This window comes from Rana temporaria, chromosome 1 (assembly GCF_905171775.1).
Source record: "Rana temporaria chromosome 1, aRanTem1.1, whole genome shotgun sequence".
Classification (NCBI taxonomy): Eukaryota; Metazoa; Chordata; class Amphibia; order Anura; family Ranidae; genus Rana; species Rana temporaria.
The window spans coordinates 686,461,989-686,486,659 of NC_053489.1; the positions used below are offsets into that span (position 1 = coordinate 686,461,989).

At 44.4% G+C, this 24,671-nt stretch overlaps 1 protein-coding gene across 1 annotated transcript in view; it reads left to right on the top strand.

Annotated features, from left to right (window-relative positions):
- The window catches only part of LOC120924719 (cytosolic phospholipase A2 gamma-like), an 83,847-nt gene that overhangs the window by 47,906 nt on the left and 11,270 nt on the right, over positions 1-24,671 (top strand). The window contains exons 14-17 of the mRNA XM_040335735.1: positions 11,275-11,310; positions 16,601-16,696; positions 19,396-19,553; positions 23,652-23,820. Of these exons, the coding sequence (XP_040191669.1) occupies positions 11,275-11,310; positions 16,601-16,696; positions 19,396-19,553; positions 23,652-23,820 (459 nt within the window). The remainder of the gene's footprint in view (positions 1-11,274; positions 11,311-16,600; positions 16,697-19,395; positions 19,554-23,651; positions 23,821-24,671) is intronic.

Genomic DNA, 24,671 nt, shown 5'->3' on the forward strand with positions numbered 1-24,671 from the left:
ACGTCCCAAGAACAGGAAGTAGTTAAGTGACGGATAATATTTTTTTATTTTTCTGTCTTTCTTTTTTTTTTTTCTCTCCACTGTGCCCTGTAAAATGTTGCCAGATTGCCCCCCACCCCCGGCACTTGCCTTTCTGGGGTCAGCCATCCTCCCTTCCACGGTCCCTCGATGGCTGAAGAAGACAATCAGGTTACTGGTAATCAGAACCGGTGAACCTGACTGGCTGAGACCCCTGACCGTGTTAGCCAGGGAACACACCCACGTGCGTCCCCTGGTTAACTATTTGGAAGCCTGATAGGCACTTCCAAAGCCAAGCAGCTGCCGTTATTCAGATGGCCGGCGTTTACCAGGCGGGCCAGCCATCTGAATAGTAGGCGGCAGCAACAATACATGGATTCATGCAATGCACGAATCTATGTATTGTATTCAGTGGCGGTGCAGGAGAGAGAGGGGGCAGCGCTCCAGCGCCCTCTATGGACGCACCGCCACTGTATTCCATGCTGTCCTCCCCATCTTGTGCATCTTCCCTGCCAGAGCCAGGAGAGGAATCTGTCAGCCTCTTGGGTTGTACAGGACCAGGTTGGTGGCGGAAGGTGGTTTTGCCCTTTTTGTCATCACCGCTGCCTGTAGTCGGAGTGCCGTTGGGTGAAAGGGCCCATAAAGACTCAGAGGTTGCTAGTAGAGATGGGCAAACAGTTTGAGCTTAGCAAAAGTTTGGCCCGAACATCGCCAGTTCACCCATTTGATCAAGTACCCAAATTTGCAAGGTGCTCGGTGGGATGTTAACCCGCCGAGCTCCCCACAATGCACTTTGCACTGCACAGGGCATTCCAAGTCCTGATTGGGCAAAGCTTTTCCCAATCTGGTTATAACTGGTTAAGGAGCAGGCCGGGATGTTGGCTGCTGCATCCTCAACAGATGAGTTATCAGCTGTCAATAGGCTTCCCTGCTGACAGCTGAATGGGGGGGGGGGGGTGAAATATTTCCAGCAATACAAAAATGTTTAAAAAAAAAACTGTCTGGTATGCATTTAAAGGGGAACGCCACGCCAAAAAAGGCATGGGGTCCCCCTCAAAATCCATACCAGACCTTTATCTGAGCATACAGGAAAGGGGGGGGCGTGAGCGGGTACCCCACCCCCTCCTAAACCATACCAGGCCACATGCCTTCAGCATGGGTGGGTCTGTGGGCAAGGGGGCTTATTGGAATTTGAAAGCCCCCAGGTACCGCCCCCCCCAATGTGAATGAGTATGGGGTACCGTACCCCTAGCCATTCACCAAAAAAGTGTCAAAGATAAAAACGCACATGGTTTTTGACAATCCCTTGTAGATGTAGGTCCATCACGATGCCACCGTCAGACCTGAAAAAAATAAAATGCCCCGCCAGAGACTAAGGCTAGCTGTGTGTCTGCTCTGCCATCTGAACACACCTAAATGGGTAAGGCATGGGACTGCCTGGTGAACCCCATGTGACATCACCAATCCCGCATACACAGTTCAGTGATACAAGGGGGGGGGCACCAGATGTCACCAGGTGGGCCCTGTCGATTGCCTATTTAAGAACTGTCACCTGCCAAAGCAGGTATTCAGCAGTTGGCCTTCCTCGCAAGTGTTTTATTGTCTTATTTTTTATTTTTTCCGGGCGTGGTGGGTGTTGTGATCTATGGATCTACACTGGGGGACTTTTTTTTTTTTTTTTTATATTAAGGCATTGTCAAACTGCCTCATCATATATTTTTTGCCTTTTTTTTTTTTTTTTTTTGTGAATTAGTGGGGGTACAATGTACATCATACTCATTCACATGAGGTGAATCTGGGGACCCCCTTGTTAAAGGGGGGGCTTCCAGATTACGATAAGCCCCCCCTGCCCACAGACCCACACAACCACCACCCAGGGTTGTTGGGGAAGAGTCCCTTGTCCCCGTCAACATGGCAGATCCCCCCTGCTTCAAAGCACCCCTACCATGTTAAGGGTCTGATATGGATTTTGGTGGAACCCCAATGCCACTTTTTTATATTATAATTGCCGGAAATCGCTTGCAGCTTAGAAGTTCTTCTTTTCTTCTTTTTTTTTTTTTTTTCTTTTCTTTTTTATTTTATTTATTTAGGCAGAGTGGCATGGCTGGGCAAAGGCACGTGTGTGTGTTTTATATGTGTGAAAATGTTGAGATATATATATATATATATATATATATATATATATATATCTCATCAAGTACCCAGAGATATCTCTCATCGCCTTTAAGATGCCCAGCCATGGGTCGCTCGTTTTTTTTGGTAATTTTTTTTTTTTTTTGCTATAATAAATATCCCCAAAAAAATATATATGGGGGGGAAACGTTCCAGTTTAGTCCGGTACGTATTCATCTACATATTTTTGGTAAAAAAAAAAAAAAATGGAGACTAATATGTACCGGACTAACTGTGGAAAGTTTTTTTTTTTTTTTTTTTGGGGGGGGGATATTTATTATAGCAAAAAGTAAAAAAACATTGATAACGGGAGATGGATACAAAGTGACACTCCCATTTTGTATCTATCTCCTGTCTGATTAATGTGTATAAATAATGTTAAGGAGACCTTGTTTATAAACATTGATCAGACAGGAGATGAAGAGATTCAAAGCAACAGTTTTCAAATCTTGTTTAGGCGGGAGATTTAAAATAAGGTTGATCAACATTGATTAGACAGGAGATGATTTATAAATGTTACTTTATTTCCCTCTATCTCCCGTCTAATCAATGTTTTTATCAACTTTATTTTAAATCTCTATCTCCCACCTAAACAATGTTTGAAAACGGTTGCTTTGAATCTCTTCATCCCCTGTCTGATCAATGTTTATAAATAATGTTAGAGGCAAAGTAACATTGGGGCAAATCCACAGAGATCTGCACCCGCGCAGCGTATCAGAGATACGCTACGCCGCCGTGACTTGCTTGTCCTCGGTTCGAATCCTGAAAGAATTTGCGGCGTAGTGTATCTCTCGGTGCGTAATTCAAATCGGCGGGTAGGGGGTGTTTTTCATTTAAATGAAGCGCGTCCCCGCGCCGAATGAACTGCGCATGCGCGTCCCTAAATTTCCCGCCGTGCATTGCGCTAAATGACGTCGCAACAACGTAATTTTTTTTAACTTAGACGTGAGTTACGTCCTTCCCTATTCACGGACGACTTGCGCAAAAAAAAAAAAAAAATTTGACGCGGGAACGACGGCCATACTTAACAGTTAGCAATCCATCGGTTAAATTTTAAAGCAAGTTGGCTTTTTTTTTTATCCGAAGGTTAAACGACCTATGGGGCCCACACACGATCGGTTTGGACCGATGTCCTCTGGTTAACCTATCGTGTGTACGAGGCCCACCGGCATTGATCAGACAAGAGATGGATGATACAAAGTGACATTGTTTATAAATGTTAGTTTCTTTCCCTCCATCTTTCTGATCAATGTTTGTCAACCTTATTTTGAATCTCTATCTCCCACCTAAACAATATTTGAGAACGGTTGCTTTGAATCTCCATCTCCTGTCTGATCAATGTTTATAAACAATGTTACTTTGTATCTCTCTGTCATGTGTGAATAGTGTTGCTCACAAATATTCGTATTGCGAATATTCGGCTCGAATATGGCATATTCGAGTATTCGCGAATATCTCGAATTTCGCGGTCAATATTCGCTATTCCGAATATTCAGATTTTTTCAATTTTATTTTTAGAACAGATCACATCCTAGAGATCTCCATCGACGTCTAAAAGCATTGCTGGTATCATTAGAGACCTTGGGCCGAGTAGCTGAAGCGATCATTTTATATTGCCGAATATTCGCAATGCGAATATTCGGCAATAGGAATATTGCGCGATTATTTTCTCCGCCCTTCTTTTGCATCAGAGCCAATCAGAGTGCTCCTACCGCAGTTGTCGAAATTCCGCAATAAATATTGCATTCGCATTTTGCGAAATTTCGATAAAATATCAGGAATATTCGATTTCATAATGAGCCAATCAGAGTGCTCCTACCGCAGTTGTCGAAATTCCGCAATCAATTTCGCATTTTTTGCGAAATTTCGATAAAATATCACGAATATTCTGAGCCAATCAGAGGGCTCCTACCGCAGTTGTCGAAAATTTCGCAATTATTTTCGCGTTCGCAATAGCGAAATTTCGCAAACATTTCATTTCGATAAAATATCACGAATATTCGAATTTAGCGAATATTTCTCGAATATTCGGCTATATATTCGTGATATATCGCGAAATCGAATATGGCGTATTCCGCTCAACACTATGTGTGAACCAGGGGTCAAGTCCTGGGGGGAAAAGTGTGGGAACTAGTGTTGCTCACGAATATTCGTATTGCGAATATTCGGCTCGAATATGGCATATTCGAGTATTCGCGATATATTTCGAATTTCGCGGTGAATATTAGCTATTCCGAATATTCAAATTTTTTCAATTTTATTTTTAGAACAGATCACATCCTAGAGATCTCCATCGACGTCTAAAAGCATTGCTGGTATGATTAGAGAGCTTGGGCCGAGTAGCTGAAGCGATCATTTTATCTTGCCGAAAAATCGCAATGCGATTTTTTCGGCAATCGGAATATCGCGCGATTATTTTCTCCGCCCTTCTTTTGCATCAGAGCCAATCAGAGTGCTCCTACCGCAGTTGTCGAAATTCCGCAATCAATTTCGCATTTTGCGAAATTTCGATAAAATATCACGAATATTCTGAGCCAATCAGAGGGCTCCTACCGCAGTTGTCGAAATTCCGCAATAAATATCGCATTTTGCGAAATTTCGATAAAATATCACGAATATTCTGAGCCAATCAGAGTGCTCCTACCGCAGTTGTCGAAATTTCGCAATTATTTTCGCATTCGCAATAGCGAAATTTCGCAAAAATTTCATTTCGATAAAATATCACGAATATTGAATTTAGCGAATATTTCTCGAATATTCGGCTATATATTCGTGATATATCGCGAAATCGAATATGGCGTATTCTGCTCAACACTAGTGGGAACTCTCACCCAAGATCCACTCCACTCAAATCCCGTGATAACTCGCGGCAGACCTCCGCAATATCTCCTGGGAACAATGACAAAAGCTCCCAGGAGACATTGCGGCTTTGAGGAAGTGACGGAATACCCGCACACTACCTGATGAATCCATATACAGGAAGCGGCCAGTAACATAAAGGATTACTAAGGTTCGCCTGCCCCTGACAGTGACTCGAGCTGGGCATCGCCGCTTAGTGAAGGATCGGCTCAGGCGGCTTGGCTGCTCTCGGCTGCTCTAGTCCTGCAAAGGGAACTGCGTTCCTGCTGTGAAAAAAGTGCAGGAACTCCGTTCCCACAGGACTTGAGCCCTGGTGTGAACACATTTTTTTATAAACTATGTGTCAAGTCAATTTTTGACAACCGTCTCTTCTACAGCTTTTTGCATTTGCACAGCAACTCCAGACTGTTATTTTGTCAGTTTTGGAATTGCCGGAAAGTGTGAGGAGGGGGCAATTAAGACAGGATTTTTTTTTTTTTTTAGGTGTGTGTGTGTGTGTGTGTGGCATGCTCGGTGTCCACAACTGGAAAATGTACAACACAGAGGAGGAGTCTCATGCCGCGTACACACGATCAATTTTCAGCATGTCCAAAAAACGACGTTTTTCCAACTTCATCATGAAAACAACGTTGCCCACACACCATCGTTTTTAAAAAATGCTCTAGCACAGCGCGGTGACGTACAACACGTACGACGGCACTATAAAGGGGAAGTTCCATGCAGATGGCGCCACCCTTGGGGCTGCTTTAGCTGATTCCGTGTTGGTAAAAGACGATTCGCGCTTTTCTGTCTGTTACAGCGTGATGAATGTGCTTCCTCCATTATGAACGCTAGTTTTACCAGAACGAGCGCTCCCGTCTCATAACTTGCTTCTGAGCATGCGCAGGTTTTTTACAACCCGAAAAATGACATAGTTTAAAACGACGTTTAAAAATGCAGCATGTTCAAATTTTTTTTTTTTTTTGTCGTTTTTCCGAACCCGAAAAATTATGTGCAGCCCACACACCATTTTAAATGACATTTTTGAAAAACGTTTTTTTTTTTTTTCATGCCGAAATGAGATCGTGTGTACGCGGCATTGGATCTGCACAGTCAACTGAAGCAACTTCACAAGTTGTAACAAAATGTCTGATTGGCGTATTCCTTCCCTTGGGTATTTCATAGCAGAGTTTTTTCAGGGTTTCAATTTTTATCATTCATAGGTAAACTTTTTGTTACTGTTTTTTTTTTTTTTGTGCATATGTGTATTGCTGGTTTATGGTTCAGATTATATACTAATGCTCTAGAGAGATTTATTCCAAATGGCTACTTCTGGCTTTTTGGCCGTGATGGTGCCGTGTATATGTTGATCATGGCTTCTGTGGAGGAGGGGTTGTGGATGGACACGATAGTATAACCATGGAAGTCATGGAGGGCTAAAGAACTAAAAACTCTCCCACTGATGAAGACCAACTAGAAGTTGTGTGGCTTGGGGGAGAATCCTTTTTAAAGCTGAAGTTTAATCTGCTTGTATGTTTGCCTTCCCGGTTTCCTCAGCTGATGTAGAAGAGGCTGGAATTCTCAGTTAATTGTCTCTTCTGACCAAAGCAGTCGATCAAACAGAGATCAATTTTATTGGTTGCTTTACAAACTAAAACTGGAATTGACTAAATCCTTTATTGCTTCACGTTTGATGTCAGAGGGGGAGTAACAATGGAAGTTCCTCTCTGTCTAGTAGTGCCCCCCTCCCCCTTGCCACCTATAGAAGTAATTGGGTGGCTATATAACCACTTACTCACTTTTTCCTTTTACACAGAATTGCCAACTGCAAATAAGTTATCAGGATCACGACGGCAGCTGCAGCCTTGGCCCTAATATCAATGCTCCCTTTGGAGTACGTCCCAAGGACAGGAAGTAGTTAAGTGACAGAAAATTATTTCCTTTTCTTTTTTTTTTTTTTCCTCCACTGTGCCCTGTAAAATGCTGCCAGATTGCCCCCTGCCCGGCACTTACCTTTCTGGGGTCAGCCACAGGGCCGCCATCAGGGGGGTACAGGCAGTACACCTGTAAGGGGCCCGGATGACAACCCCTTTATTTTTTAATTTTTTTTATACAATTTTAATTTTTTTTAATATATATATATTTTTTAAAGGGACCAGAGGTCCTCAGTGCCCTGGATGGAAACTCCCCTTTTTTTTTATATATTTGTTTTTATTAACCACTTGCCCACCGGGTTAATTCTGGCACTTCTCTCCTTCATGTGAAAATCACAATTTTTTTGCTAGAAAATTAATCAGAACCCCCAAACATTATATATATTTTTTTTTTTTTAGCAGACATCCTAGGGAATAAAATGGCAGTCATTCCAATACTTTTTGTCACACCGTATTTGCGCAGCGGTCTTACAAGCGCACTTTTTTTGGATAAAAATCACTTTTTTGAATTAAAAAATAAGACAGCAATACATTTTGCCCAATTTTTTTATATATTGTGAAAGATAATGTTACGCCGAGTAAAATGATACCCAACATGTCACGCTTAAAAATTGCGCCCGCTCGTGGCATGGCGTCAAACTTTTACCCTTAAAAATCTCGATAGGCGACGTTTAAAAAATTCTACAGGTTGCATTTTTTGAGTTGCAGAGTAGGTCTAGGGCTAGAATTATTGCTCTCACTCTAACGATCGCGGCGATACCTCACTTGTGTGGTTTGAATACCGTTTTCATATGCGGGTGCTACTCGCGTATGCGTTTGCTTCTGCGCGCGAGCTCGTCGGGACGGGGCGCTTTAAAAAAAATTTTTTTGGTTTTCTTATTTATTTTTATTTAGTTTTATAATTTTTTTACACTGAAAAAAAAAAAAAAAAAATTGATCACTTTTTTTCCTATTATAAGGAATGTAAACATCCCTTGTAATAGAAAAAAGCATGACAGGTCCTCTTAAATATGAGATCCGGGGGTCAAAAAGACCTCAGATCTCATAATTAGACTTAAATGCAAAAAAAAAAAAAAAAAAAAAAAAGTAATTTTTTCAAATGACAAAAAAAAAATGTTTCTTTAAGAGGCTGGGCGGGACTGACGTTTTGACGTCACTTCCGCCCAGCAGAGCTATGAGGACGGGTGAAGGAGATTTCTCCTTCAGTCCCGTCCCCGCTCACCAGCCGGATGGTCGCGATCTCCTCCGCCGCTACCGACGGCTACGGTAAGCGGCGGAGGGCGCGGGAGAGCGGCGGGAGGGGGGGGGGGCCCCTCTCCCGCCACCGATAACGGCGAATCCGCCGCGGAGATCGCCGTTATCGTGTACACCACCGCCCCCTGAAAAGATGAGTATCTCGGTTGTGGCAGCAGCTGCTGCCGTTATCGAGATATTCAACTTTAAAAAGAGGACGTCTTTTTGACATGGGGCGGTGGTCAAGAGGTTAAAGGGCCCAGAGGTCCCAGATGGCTACCCCCTTTTTTCTTTTTATATATATTTTTCCTTTTTTGTAAAGGGCACCCCCCCCGCTTCTCAATTTGCGGCAGCCCCCCCCCCCTGCTTCTCAAGCCTGAAGCTGTGTAAGGGGCCCCATAATTCCTGATGGCGGCCCTGGTCAGCCACCCTCCCTTCCACGGTCCCTTGATGGCTGAAGACAATCAGGTTACCGGTAACCAGAACCGGTGAACCTGATTGGCTGAGACGCCTGTCAGTGTTAGCCAGGGAACGCACCCACGTGCGTCCCCTGGTTAACTATTTGGAAGCCTAATAGGCACTTCCAAAGCCAAGCAGCTGCCGTTATTCAGATGGCCGGCGTTTACCAGGCGGGCCGTCTATCTGAATAGTGGGCGGCAGCAGCAATACATGGATTCATGCAATGCACAAATCTATGTATTGTATTCAGTGGCGGTGCAGGAGAGAGAGAGGGGGTGGCGCTCCGGCGCCCTCTATGGACGCACCGCCACTGTATTCCATGCTGTCCTCCCCATCTTGTGCATCTTCCCTGCCAGAGCCAGGAGAGGAATCTGTCAGCCTCTTGGGTTTTGTCATCACCGCTGCCTGTAGTCGGAGTGCCGTTGGGTGAAAGGGCCCATAAAGACTCAGAGGTTGCTAGTAGAGATGGGCACACAGTTTGAGCCTAGCAAGTTTGGCCCGAACATCGCCAGTTCACCCATTTGATCAAGTACCCAAATTTGCAAGGTGCTCGGTGGGACGTTAACCCGCCGAGCTCCCCACAATGCACTTTGCGCTGCACAGGGCATTCCAGGTCCTGACTGGGCAAAGCTTTTCCCAATCTGGTTATAGCTGGTTAAGGAGCAGGCCGGGAAGCTGGCCGCTGCGTCCTCAACAGATGAGTTATCAGCTGTCAATAGGCTTCCCTGCTGACAGCTGAACGGGGGGGGAGGGGAATATTTCCGGCAATACAAAAATATAAAAAAAAAAACTGTCTGGTATGCATTTAAAGGGGAACCCCACGCCAAAAAAGGCATGGGGTCCCCCTCAAAATCCATACCAGACCTTTATCTGAGCATGCAGGCCATGAAAGGAGGGGCGTGAGTGGGTACCCCACCCCCTCCTAAACCATACCAGGCCACATGCCTTCAGCATGGGTGGGTCTGTGGGCAAGGGGGCTTATTGGAATTTGGAAGCCCCCAGGTATCGCCCCCCCCCCCCCCAATGTGAATGAGTATAGGGTACCGTACCCCTAGCCATTCACCAAAAAAGTGTCAGATAAAAACGCACATGGTTTTTGACAATTCCTTGTAGATGTAGGTCATCACGATGCCACCGTCGGATCTGAAAAAATAAAATGCCCCGCCCAAGACTAAGGCTAGCTGTGTGTCTGCTCTGCCATCTGACCACACCTAAATGGGTAAGGCATGGGGGCTGCCTGGTGAACCCCATGTGACGTCACCGATCCAGCATACACAGTTCAGGGATACAAGGGGGGGGGCACCAGATGTCACCAGGTGGGCCCTGTCGATTGCCTTTTTAAGAACTGTCACCTGCCAAAGCAGGTATTCAGCAGTTGGCCTTCCTTGCAAGTGTTTTATTGTCTTATTTTTTTTTATTTATTTTTTTCCGGGCACAGTGGGTGTTGTGATTGACTGGATCTACACTGGGGGACTTTTATTTTATTTTTTTTATATTAAGGAATTGTCAAACTGCCTCTCGTCTTATTTTTTGACAGTTTTATTTATTTTTTTCTTGTGAATTAGTGGGGGGGTACAATGTACACCATACTCATTCACATGAGGTGGATCTGGGGGCCCCCTTGTTAAAGGGTGCTTCCAGATTACAATGAGCCCCCCCTGCCCACAGACCCCCACAACCACCCCCCAGGGTTTTTGGGGAAGAGTCCCTTGTCCCCGTCAACATGGCAGAGCCCCCCTGCCTCAAAGCACCCCTCCCATGTTAAGGGTCTGATATGGATTTTGGTGAAACCCCAATGACACTTTTTTTTATATTATAATTGCCGGAAATAGCTTGCAGCTTTAGAAGTTCTTCTTTTTTTTTTTCTTTTGTTTTTCTTCTTTTTTTTTTATTTAGGCAGAGCGGCATGGCTGGGCAAAGGCACGTGTGTGAAAATGTGATATATATATATATATATATATATATATATATATATATATATATATATATATATATATATATATATATATATATATATATATATATATATAAAAAATTGTGCAAAAAAATAAAAACTGCAGAGGTGATCAAATACCATCAAAAGAAAGCTCTATTTGTGGGAAAAAAGGAGACCAATTTTGTTTGGGAGCCACGTCGCACGACCGCGCAATTGTCGGTTAAAGCGACGCAGTGCTGTATCGTAAAAAGTGGCCTGGCCCTTTAGGTACAAAATGGTCCGGGGCTTAAGTGGTTACATTTTTTTATTTTTTTGTATATATTATTAAATTATATACATACATTTTGATACATGTCCCCCAGGGCAGTGCCCATGCCCCCATACCTTTTTTTTTTTTTGCCAATAACTTGCATATAAACCTTAAAAATGGGGACTGTTGATTTTTTTGATGTTCGGGTTTCCTAGACTTTATTAGAGTTCCCAACAGGACATCATTCTTCATGTGACATTTGATAGGTGTTCCAGCAATTCAGAAATAGACTTCTGCAGAAAAGTGTCTGATGTTCTTCTGTACTTTATTATTATTATTATTATTATTATTATTATTATTATTATTATTATTATTATTATTATTATGTTTGGGGTGATGCTGACGTCTTCGTCTTGTTTTTTACTTTATCATAGCGGTCCAAGAAAAATCCTGGTCTGAATATTTACAAGGTATGTAATGGGGGGGAATCCAAATTATAAGATGGGGGGGATACTGACGCCTACTTAAAGAACACAGAAAACAAAAACTCCTGCACACGAGCGGATTGTTCAACAGTCAGTGTTCCATGGGAAAAGTGCCAGAACCGGTAACAGTGGCCTTGCTGCCCTTCATGGATGGAATATCCTGGTAGCAAAAAAGAAAAAGGAAAAAGGCGCACCAGCCTAGTGTGTTACCGTTGACAATTTAATAGAATAAAAATGTAATAGAAAACTACTCACAAGGAAAGCAACATAACAGGCTTATCGACAACGCTGTAATGGATACCCCTCAAACCACACTCTGGGGAGGATATAGGCGTGTCACTGCTGGCTGATGCGTTTCGAGGTTACACAGACGTCTCTTCATCAGAGCCCATCAGTGTAGACCCTTCCAAAGGCTCCCCTTATATACATATGAGCACTCATACAAGTGCCCAACCAGCTGCAAGCCGTGGAGAACCTCCCAGGGGCCATCAAAACTCCCCCCACCTAAGTGGGCGGTCCCAGATGCCTCACAAAAATAGAAATATCAATAGTAAGAGTGATTATGGTGATTAATAGTAGTAGTAATAGTGTTGGATAAAATTATGATACTGACGCCCCTTGTTCTATTCAGAAATAAAACGTCAGATTGATAAATTCCTGGTTCAGGTGAAGACCTCTCATGTAATACAATGGATCACATTGATGGTCCACATCTCCAATCACACTCCAGTATATCTGTGTGATCAGAGGGAGAGCTTTGTGAAGGTATAAAATGTAGGATAAAAAAATAAACAATTTGTACAAATGTTTTGTGCAAATACACTAAACCTGATTGAAGTTTAACAGTTACTTTGAAAAATCCCCTCCTATGTAACCCGAAGACAAACCCCTTACATGGGCGTCTGCTCCATAGGGCAAGAAACCAGTGCCATGATCCTCGGGGGAGAAAAACAGCAGGCATGAAGCAAGGCGGCGGCATGGCGAATCCAATTGGAGCCGCTCTCTCTTCTAGCTCCAGCTGACAGAGGGGGAGGGGGCGATAGGGGGAGATATAAAGTACAGCCAGCCTGCGGCTTTTTTCATATCCCTGTCACAGCGCCGCTGCTCCATTTACCAGAGAACTCGGCAGCGGCGCTGTGACAGGGAGAGGAGAGCCGCTGGCTGTACTGTATATCGCCCCCTCTCTGTCAGCTGGAGCTAGAAGAGAGAGAGCGGCTCTAATTGGATTTGCCGTGCCGCTGCCTTGCTTCCTGCTTTCCTTGCCATGATTGGCCACAGCAGAGGGCCAATCACAAGATACTGGGGGCATCATGGGAAATGTAGTCCCTTAAGAGTGGCGGTAAGTGTAGTCCCTTAAGAGGAGCCACGCTGTACCCGCACCAACCTGAGAGCCACGCTGTACCCGCACCAATGACTAAGCCCCTCTTCTTCATGACATTGTCAAAAAGGGACCGAGCATGGATGACCTTAAAATGATGCCCCCCCTGAAAAAAGTTCAGCAGACGCCCATGGCCCCTTATACACATTCCTATACTCGCAGTTGATGGAGGATTATAAAAAACTAAAGCACGTTCCAATCATCTACAAATTCCGGAGAAGTCAACATTCCCCCTTTCACTGCCCAGCCAGGAGTCCAGGTAAACACGGACAATTTTCCCCAATTCAATTTTTCGATTTATTTTTCCCTGAGGAACTGCTTTCTAGCATTGTGGCCCAGTGCAACTTATATGCCCAACAATTTATCACCAACAACCCCACATCGTCCTATGCCCGTCCCTTCCAGTGGAGAGACCTTACAGTTGATGAGTTCAGGATTTTTTTAGGCCTCACTTTTTGCATGGGACTCAACCCAAAAAATGAAAAACATTCCTTTTGGTCAAAACGCCCCATTTACCACATGCCAATTTTCTCCGCAATAATGCCCAGATCCCGATATTTTATAATCATGAGGTTCCTCCACTTCAATGATAATACCAAGTGCCTTCCCCGAAATGACCCAAATTTTGACATGCTTTTCAAAATTCGCCCCTTATTAGATTATTTTTCGCAATTATTCCCCCAAATATATACCCCGGAACAAAACGTATGTGTCGACGAGTCCCTAGTAAAATTTTGTGGCCGACTAAAAATCAAACAATTTATACCCAGCAAAAGGGCCCGCTATGGGGTGAAAGTTTTTATAAACTTTGCGAACGAGCCACAGGGTACCTGTATTCCTTTTTGGTGTACCAAGGGAAGGACACACAGCTGAATCCCCCCGATTGCCCAGACTACTTGGGATCAAGTGGGAAAGTTGTCTGGCAACTCATCAACCCCCTCCTTGATAAAGGATACCACCTGTACGTGGACAACTTTTATACGTCTCTTCCTCTGTTCCACAACCTGCACCGAAAGAAGACGCCAGCATGTGGCACCGCCAGAAAGAACCGGAAAGGCTTTCCGCAAAGCCTTGTGAATACAAAGCTGAAGAAAGGGGAATCGGCAAGTATGCGCAACAAGGAGGTTCTGGCAGTGAAGTGGAGGGACAGAAGAGACGTATACATGTTGTCCTCCATCCACAACAATTCTTTTGTTGAAACCCGCAGAAGGCGTGGCACCACCATCCAAAAACCCACCTGCATTCGGGACTACAATTCGTTCATGGGGGGAGTCGACTTAAATGATCAAATGTTGGAACCGTACCTTGCCACAAGACGCACGTACCATTGGTACAAAAAGGTAGCAATTTATTTTTTTCATTTGGCCGTCTACAACTCCCATATTATTTACCGCAAATCCACCCAAAACCCCCTACCCTTCCTTGGCTACCTGGAGGAAATTACCACTACCCTGATATTCCCGACCAACCTACCCCAAAACATCCGATCAGATGTTCTAAGTCGGCTCTCCGAACGGCACTTCCCGGATAAGGTCCCTCCCACAGCATCAGGCCGACGAGCTCAAAAAAAATGTAAAGTGTGTGCCAGTGGAGGAGTCAGACGAGACACAGTTTATTATTGTTCCGAGTGTCCTTCACAACCAGGCCTCTGTGTAACTGATTGTTTCAAACGTTACCATACTAAACTAAAGTATTAGTTTAGTATGGTAAACGTAATCCTACGTTCCTGCCTTCTCGCCCCTTATGCCACTGCCTGCTTTTGTAACTGACCCCGGCTTGTTATTGGACCACGCTTCTGCCTAATGATTTTGTAATATCTCTGCCTGATGTGGAATTGACCCTGGACTGTTTTTCGACCATTCTTCTGCCTAACGATTCTGTAATGCCTCTGCCCGATATGGAACTGACCTCGGACTGTTTGACCATGTTTTTGCCTGCCTCATGGACTGATCTTGTACCCTGCTACTGGACTAGAGGGATTCAACACAGGGGTCTCACATATGTGAGGGGCTCCAGAAAAGTTTTTCTAGATGAAGAAAACTATTTTTTTGTTTTTTCATCCTAGATTAGGGTCTGGTTGCCCGGAGGCTTCAAAGAGATTTGGGTGGGAGAAGCCTCTACCCCTGTCCCCATTCTGTCCTGAACAAGGCCCTACTGCTGCCTGCTGCCTGTAGGACCTATGCCATCATGCCTCTGCCTGTTGCATGAACTGACCACCTGCAGTATCCCTGTCTGGACAATTGTGTATGCCGTTGCTGACCAAGTCCCTGCCTGCTGCCTGGACCAGTGCTATCCTGCTGTGTAGAACTGTGCTACTATTACCACAGGTAATCTTTTGTTTACGCTTTGCTCAGCATAATGTATTTTGGGGTGTAATTCTTGGTATGTGCATACTATGTGTCTCTGGAACACCTGACGGTGTTCCTTGCATGTTGGATCTCTATATGTGGTCAGGCTGTGTAGAAGTCTCACACATGGGGTATCGTTTTACTCAGGAGGAGTAGCAGAATGTATTTTGGGGTGTCATTTTTGCTATGTACATGCTATGTGTTAGAAATATCTTATCAATGGACAACTTTGTGTAAAAAAAAATGCATTTTCATTTTTTCCCACATATTTCAAAAAATTCAGGAAGAAAATGAACCGTTCAAAAGACTCATTATGCCTCATAGATTATACGTTGGGGTGTTGGCTTTCCAAAATGGGGTCATTTTGTGGGTAATTCCATTGTCCTGGTGTTCCAGGGCCTTCAAAAGTGTAATAGGTAGTCAACTAGTTAGATGTGCAATTTATGCTCCTAAAACCCCTGATGTGGAATGTCTACTTTCCAAAAAGGGGTTATTTGGGGGCATTTGTACTTTCCTGGCTTGTTAGGGTGTCAAGAAATGAGATAGGCCTTCAGTACATCAGGTGTGATCATATGTGATCATTTATTATGATTTGCACTATAGCTTATAGACTCTAAAACTTTCACACAGACCAAATAATTTCCCAAAAATTTGGGTTATTTTTATCAGACATGTAGCAGTATAAATTGTGGCCAAAATTTATGAAGACAAATTAATTTTTTGCAAAATTTTATCACAGAAACTAAGAATTTTTTTTTTTCAAAATTTTCGGTCTTTTTTCATTAATAGGTAAAAAAATAAAAAACCCAGAGGTGATCAAATACCACCAAAAGAAAGCTCTATTTGTGAGGAAAAAAGGACAAAAAAATCATTTGGGTACAGTGTTGCATGACTGAGTAATTGTCATTCAAAGTGTGAGAGCCCTGAAAGCTGAAAATTGGTCTGGTCAGGAGGGTGTTTAAGTGCCCAGTATGGAAGTGGTTAAAGCACATAATTAGAGCTTGAGACTCTAATTGGCATAAAAAAAGGGTGGGCTCTCAAACGTCGTCCTCTGCCTGGCCAATCGGGAAGGGGATTTTAGGATTCCCTGGCCAATTGGGCCTCGGCACCCACTACCTGTTCACCCGGGAGGCAAGCTGCAGCGGGTGGAGGGGCAGCTTACTAGAGCCCTACCCAGGATCCAGCACCACCTCCTCATTGAAGGACATGGATGGCCCCCTTCTGGTATGGGTGAGGGGGGCTGCTAGTGCAAGTAAGGGGGGCGCACCACCACCTATGATCATGGCCCACGGTCCGATCGCCACCTTCCTGTCCATCCCCTGTGTGGGGGGGGGGGCGGTGTCAGTTGTGAGTGGGGCAGGTTTGTTTGCCGCCCCACCCAAAATATTGAGCACCAGCCACCACTGATTTAGGGGGTTACAAATACATGTGGATCACGTGTGCCGTTTTGCCCAAAGTTAATACCAATTTGTCATCTGACAACGGTTTATAGACTGCTTCAAGAATTTTTTTTAATTCTTTTTTTTTTTTTTTTTTTTTTTTCTCTTAGATGTCTATATGAATGCTAAAGTGATAAAGAACCTCACATCTTGTCTTGCGCACTGGAAATGGGGAACATTAAACAATTTCCTCTACAAATGCAAAGGTGAGCCTGTGTGTGACATTGTAACGAAGAACGTTCTCTAATTCTAATACTTAGACTGATAACCAGATAGGATTCATAAATCTATATGGTCTATATGCCCCCCCCAACCTTTTCAGTATCCAATGGCAGCAAGGTTAGAGGGCAGCTTAGTGGCTAGGTGTGATGACCAGGGCCGAATTAACATAGGGGCTATTGGAGCTGCAGCTCCAGGCCCCTTCCTCAAGATAGGCCCATTTGCCCAAAATTTTTTAAAAAAGACTTAGAGGATTGTAGCTCAGCGACCCGGGGTCACAGAGACCCCACATTGGGGGTTATGTAGCTGAAGACCCACCCCACCACTGGTCAAAAAATGGGGCTCCTATCATTTATAGTTCCGGAGATATGGGTGCTGCTTGAGCAGCCTGTCAGAAGCTACATACAGAGCGGCCAGTTTAAATACAAGCTGACACTCTCTGCAGCAGCAGACTGAGAGATAAGATCACAGGGCTTATAATAATTATTTGTATATTATGTATGGTAATTAACCCCTCGCCACCCAGGCCGATTCTGACACTTCTCTCCTACATGGAAAAATCATCTTTTGTTTTTTTGCTAGAAAATTACTCAAAACCCTCAAACATTATATTTCTATTTTTATCTATCGCTTTAATTTTATTTTACAGGTTGCATGTTTAGAGTTACAGAAGAGGTCTAGTGCTAGAATTATTGCTCTCGCTCGAACGATCGCGGCGTATGTAACCTGTGTGTATCTGGCTCTGACACTAGCCAGGGCCTTCCCAGGGACTGACTAGTACCTCTCCCCAGCCTGTCCCCCACACACCCTCTCACCTGCTGACCTGTGGATGGGGGAATCACTCCTGCAGTGTTATTGTGTTCTGCCTGTGAATACAATGATCAGTGTTACTAACTATAGCCGGCAGCACTGATTGTTTTGGGAAAAACCTGACGGGCTGATTGTACTCAAGTCAGATAATTGACTTGTGTAAAACCAGCTAGCCCATACATAGATTGACTATGGCTGGTCTCTGCTTAATTGGCGAAATTTCAATCCATGTATGACCCGCTTAACCACTACGCATTTCCTAAACATCCTTCCACAAACCTTTTACATTTTTCCTTCCCAGATTCCTTCATCCTCCTCTCCTGTACATACTCTCCACACTTCTCTCCTATACATAGTGCCTGCTGTCATACTCTCCACACTCTTCTCCTGTACATAGGGCCCACTGTCATACCCTCCAAGTCTCTCCTGAACATACTGCCCACTGTCATATTCTCCCCACTCTTCTTCTGTACATACTGCTCACTGTCTTACCCTCCACACTCATCTCATGTACATACTGCTCACTGTCATACCCTCCACACTCCTCTCCTGTACATACCGCTCACTGTCTTGCCCTCCACACTCATTTAATGTACATACTGCTCAGTATCATACAGTCTACACTCATCTCCTGTACATACCACCCTCTGTCATACCCTCCACACTCCTCTCGGTACATACCACCCTCTGTCATACCCTCCACACTCCTCTGCTGTGCATACTACCCACTGTCATATCCTCCACACTCCTCTCCTGTACATACTGTAACCCAACCTTGCCATTCACACTCTACATACTGCCAACTATCTTTCTCTCCACATTCCTCTCCTGTACATACCGCCTCCCATCATACCCTGGTCAATGGTAGATTGAGATGCACGTCCGGAGGGATGCGAGGGTGGCACTTGTCTCCCTTATGTTTTCTTTTGCATTCTGCCAGCCATTTTTAAAAGGTTTATTAATATGCTTTTATGTTTTATATTTTTTTGTAATTAAGTGGTTCTCAGCTACTGTGTAGCAGCTTGTAATGTTTTAAACCTAACGGCACCGAGGCTGCTTTCTAAATAAAATTTCCCCATACGGACCAATGAGTAGTCATTTGAGACTACATATACCATGATGCTTCAGTGACCGGGCACGCCCCCCTGAAGACGTTCAACTAACGAAACGTACGTCGGAGGCGGTACCCGGTCACGTGATGTGCTCCTCGACCTATGGAGCTAGCAGCTGGGAACGCAAGGTTGTGCTACGGCGGTAGCGGAGATCCCGGACGTCCCAAACTTTCGTACCGCATTATTAGGGGTGCATGGGGAGCTGAAACAATGGTTTCCCAACCTTTCCAAGGGATTCTGGGTTCCATGGTCACACCTTCCTACCCACTCTACCCTTTAAGTGGGTCTTAAGTCAAGGGGAGGGCCAGATGAACTTCTTGATCATGTCACCACTGATTTAATCAGTGATTATCAGTGCAGACCCATCAGGGATGCCAACCTGTGCCCAATAGGAATGTTAATTGGTGCCCATCAGTGCTGCATATTGGTATCTCATCAGTGCTGCCTCACCAGTGCTGGTCAGTGAAGGAGAAAACTTATTTACTTATTACATTTTAAAACTTTTCTTTTTTTTATTTTTTTAGCAAAGAAAAAACCCAGCGGTGATTACCATCAAAAGAGAGCGCCATTTGTGGGTGATAAAAATGTTTGGGTACAGTGTTGCATGGCTGCACAACTGTCATTCAAAATGCGACGGCGCTGAAAAGTGTCCTTGGTTGGGAAGGGGGTGAAAGTGCCCAGAATTGAATGGGTCATACTGATAACATGCTCACAAATGTTTTTGTTTTACTATTTTTCATAGATTTTTTTTTTTTATTTCCCAGATAAAATCCCGGAAGGCTCCCACCTCTTTGGCACAAAGCAAATCAGTCTGGTGGACGCCGGGTTGGAAATTAATACTCCGTACCCGTTGGTGTTGCCTCCTTATCGCAAAGTAGATCTGATTTTGTCTTTCGACTTCAGTCAAGGAGATCCATTCGAGGTAACGATATTTGATGCAACTTGCCAACGTCGGACATAAAACTGATTTGAAAAAACACAAGTGGTGAAATGATTGGGGGGATGAGCGGAGCTGCCCTGGGTTTGGTTCAAGCGTTGGTCAAAGAACTTCAAAGATGCCAAACCTGAACTCCACTGAAATCAATGGGAGACAAGCTAAAAGTGAATTTTTTTTGGACTAACGGGCAAGGGGGCATCACATATCTAGCATTGGGGGGTGAGGACGGGGGGGGGGGGGGGCCCTGCCCTGGGGAACATGTACCAATGCAAAAACTATTTAAAAAAAAAAAAAATATTCAGCAATGAAAAATTTACAATGGACATTTTTTTTTTTTTCTTTTAAAGTGGAGTTCCAGCCTTTTTATGATAAGTCAGCAGCTACAAAATGTGTAGCTGCTGACTTTTAATAAACAGACACTTGCCTGCTCCACGGTCCAGCATTGCGGCCGCCCGGAGCATCGCTCCTCTTCCCGCCTCCATTCAGACTGTGGGCACCCGGCCCTGACAGCTTTCAGCTTTATGGCCTGCCACGCACTGTGCATGCGTGAGTCGTGCTGCGCTCTAGGCATGGACAGGCGATCCCCTTGGAACCTGTCACGTGTCCCAGGAGATCGTCTAGAGCAGGGGTGTCAAACTCTATTTCATCATGGGCTGCATCCGCATTACGATTCCCCTAAAAGGGTCGGTTGTATCTGTAAGATTGGCTGTCCAGCACATCCTTTACATTTGATTTTAAGAGCCCCACCATCAGAAGTTGAGTCCCCCACTCTCCCTTACATCACAGTGCACCCCCCTTTCCTTATGCTGCTGCTGGTAGGAAGCTGGATGCATTGCTTGAAAGCAAAAATTAAGGGTCTGGAGTAGGACCAGATGAGGGCTGGAGCTCGTCTGAAGCTACAGGAGAGGTGCAAGGGCCACATGAAATGGCCTGAAGAGCCAGATTCGGCCCGCGGGCCTTGTGTTTGACGCCTGTGGTCTAATGGGAGGGGCCGCCTAAGGCGAGAGGAGGAGTCTCCTACGCGGTCCCTGAGCAGACAGAGGATGCGCCCCCCCCAAAAAAAATACATGCCAAATGTGCCATGTAAGGGGGTGAGGAGTGCTTAAAGCGGGAGTTCCATTTTTGGGTGGAACTCCACTTTTAACCACTTGACCCTACAGGAGAGTCAGGACGCCCACTAACACACAGCTCCTTCCTCTATTGGCAACGTAGAGAGCGTCCTGACTCTCCTGTAGTGCAAGGGAGGGGGCGAGCACGACTCTTCACACCAGGGAGAAAGCCTTGCATTACTGTGTGGAGTTACAGACAGAAGAACAGGAAGTGAGGATTTCTCAGAAGAAATACGGACATTTAAAAGCAAAATGGAAGGATGAGGTAAGTGAAGGAGGACTGCACTAAGGGAAAGGAAGATATTTAGGGAAAAAAAATTGTACCTTTACAACCCCTTTAAGGGATGTGCTTTGCGGGGAAACAAAATTCATCACATCCCCACTGACGGGCTGAAGCTCTGCATGCGTTCCACATCCTTGCCGCTCTTACAGTAAAGAACCCTCTACTTTTAGTTTAAGGTTAAACCTCTTTTCTTTTAATGAGTGGCAACGTGTCTTGTTCAACTCCCTCCTGCAGAAAAGTTTTCTCCCTATTGTGAGGTCACCAGTACGGTATTTGTAAATTGAAATCATCTCCCTCTCTTATTGTATCTTCAGAGAGAATAAATTCAGAGCTCCTCCCCTTTCCTCCTCACTAATATCCTCCAGACCCTTTATTAGCTTTGTTGTCCTTCTTTGTACTCTCTCCATTTCCAGTACATCCTTCCTGAGGACTGGAGCCCAGAACTGGACGGCATACTCCAGGTGCAGTCGGACCAGGGTCTTGTAGAGGGGAGAATTATCGTTTTAGCTCTGGAGTTAATTTCCGTTTTAATGCAGATATTCTGTTTGTTTTGTTAGGCTCAGCAATGTCAAGCTGCTGCTATCATCTACTAGGACCCCCAAGTCCTTTTTCCATCCTAGATTCCCCCAGAGGTTCTCCCCCGCCCCCCCCCCCCCCAGTGTATAGATTACATTCATATGTTTACCACCCAAATGCATTATTTTACATTTTTCTACATTAAACCTCATTTGCCATGTAGTTGCCACCCCATTAATTTGTTTTCAGATCTTCTTGCAAGGTTTCCACATCCTGCAGAGAAGTTATTGCCCCGCTTGGCTTAGTATTTTCCGCGAATACAGAACTTGAGCTGTTTACCCCTCCTCCAGGTCATTTATGAACAATTTAAATTGGATTGGTCCCAGCACAGAACCCTGGGGGACCCCACTACCCACCCCTGACCATTCCGAGTACTTCCCAATTATCACCACCCTCTGAACTCGCCCTTGTAGCCAGTTTTCAATCCATGTACTCGCCCTGTGGTCCATGTACTCACCGTATGGTCCATGTACTCACCCTATGGTCCATGCCAATGGACTATACTTTGTACAGTAAACATTTATGGGGAACTTTATCAAATGATTTTGCAAAATTCAGATACACCACGTCTACAGGCCTTCCTTTATCCAGATACACCACGTCTACGGACCTTCCTTTATCTAGATGCACCACGTCTACGGGCCTTCCTTTATCTAGATGCACCACGTCTACGGGCCTTCCTTTATCCAGATACACCAAGTCTAGGGGCCTTCCTTTATCTAGATACACCACGTCTAGGGGCCTTCCTTTATCTAGATACACCACGTCTACGGGCCTTCCTTTATCTAGATGCACCACGTCTACGGGCCTTCCTTTATCCAGATACACCACGTCTACGGGCCTTCCTTTATCCAGATACACCACGTCTACGGGCCTTCCTTTATCTAGATGCACCATGTCTACAGGCCTTCCTTTATCTAGATGCACCACGTCTACGGGCCTTCCTTTATCCAGATGCACCACGTCTACAGGCCTTCCTTTATCTAGATGCACCACGTCTACGGGCCTTCCTTTATCCAGATGGCAACTCACCTCCTCATAGAAGGTTAATAGATTGGTTTTGGTAACAAAAATATGAAAAATAAAACAAAGTCCATATGTGATGATATTCCACCAAGTGAATAAGTGAAGGGTTGTCAAAACATAAATGAATAACTTCTTCCGTGAACGGTGATGACCCGCCACCAGTAGAAATGAAGGCTTACCGGAACAAATGGACTTAGGGGGACATATGCCTCCAAGTCAAAACGAGCTTGTATGAAGTATGGTTGCCAACAGTAGATGGAAGGATCATGCTATTATGCACATCGTGACCTCTGAAGAAGGCATGTGATGGAAAATGAAATCCCAGAGCTTGTCTCTCAAATGATGTCAATAATATAAAGAGATAGGACAGAACAGTGGCCACATAGCGTAATCTTGTTTAAACCAATAAAAAGATTTATTACAGCTGTTACTTCAGCCTACATGTAAGTGTATCACATGTTTTTGTATATACAAGTGAGTCGTGGAGTCGTCCCGACGCGTTTCGTGTCACAACACTTCTTCTGGGGTGGAGCGGGCTACAGTGGAGATGTGTGTATGTATATATTTTTGTGTGTATATGTATGTATGTATGTATGTATGTATGTATGTACATATACAATTTTTTTTTAAATAAATTACAAAAAAAGGGGGGTTGCCATCTGGGACCTCTGGGCCCTTTAATTAAAAAAATATATAAAACACAATAAAATAAACATTTATATAAAAAAAAAAATTGTCCCTTTAATAAAAATCAAAATATATATTTTTTTCTAAAAAAAAAAAAAGGGGGGGGTTGCCATCCGGGCCCCTGGGGACCTCCGGGCCCCTTGCAAGTGTACTGCCTGTACCCCCCTGATGCTAATGATACCATTTTCATTACTAAAATCTTGTATATAGACCCTTATCATCCCCTCCCCAGGCGCTTGCATACTATTGATGTTAGGCTAACTGGTCTGTAATTCCCAGGGATGTTTTTTGGCCCTTTTTTAAATATTGGAGCTACACTGGCTTTTCTCCAATCAGCTGGAACCATTCCCGTTTGTTATTATTATATGATTATTATTTGATTATTTATTTTTGTTTAACTAGACCTTGAAAAAAACTGCTGAATACTGTGAGGAGCACAAGATCCCCTTTCCGAACACTGAAGAAAGTTATGAGTACCCTCCAACAAAAAGCTGCTACGTCTTTGAAGGAGATGGAAAAGAGATTCCCGATGTGATGCACTTTCCTCTCTTCAACACCCAGACCTGTGGAGGTGAGTTCACAGAGAAGTCCTGTAATATGGCTTGTATGTTCATTCAATTGTCTCATGCTCTGTATTAGGAGGGTAAATTCCAAGTACAGTGGAACCTCAGATTGCGAGTAACGTGGTTAACGAGCATTTCGCAATACAAGCGCTGTATTTAAAAAAAAAACCTGACTCGGTTTGCTAGTGTTGTCTCGCAAAACGAGCCGGCTTCAAGCCAAAGCGGTGTGAAATACCACGTTTGGCCTGAGGTGTGGGGGGCACCAATTGGAGTAGTTCAGGAAAATCTCCAAAATACTCAGTTTCCGAGTTCAGCCGAGGTGTCCTCGGCCCTTTTCCAGTGTTTACAAGGCTCTCTGGCGCCCCTGCTTCTGGCCACATGCGGTATTGCATGCCATTTGAAGTCAAAGCAGAACAAATTATTTTCGTTTCCATTGACTTCAATGGGGAAACTCGCTTCGATATGCGAGTACTCTGGATTACGAGCATTCTCCTGGAACGGATTATGCGAGTAATCAGAGGTTCCACTGTATGAAGTGTTACATAGTTTCAGCTTGGGCCAATGTAACTCGGTATCCCTGTGGGGGACCCTCTAGAAGCCAAAAATGACTGGTAGACACCACTACACTTCTGATCACCGCTATCTCCCTGGCCTCATGCTGAGAGGCTGCCTTGTTGCATTGTGATGATGAGATTGGCCACTCGTTCACCATTCAGAGATCATTTGGTATTCTTGCAGTGAATGCAAAGCCTTCTCTGATTGGATCAAGGGGAGAGGTTGGGCAGTGATGGGTCCAATCAGGCTTGCAACAAATGTAGCCCCTTCATAGACACCCTGAAGACGCGTAGCTGAATTACCC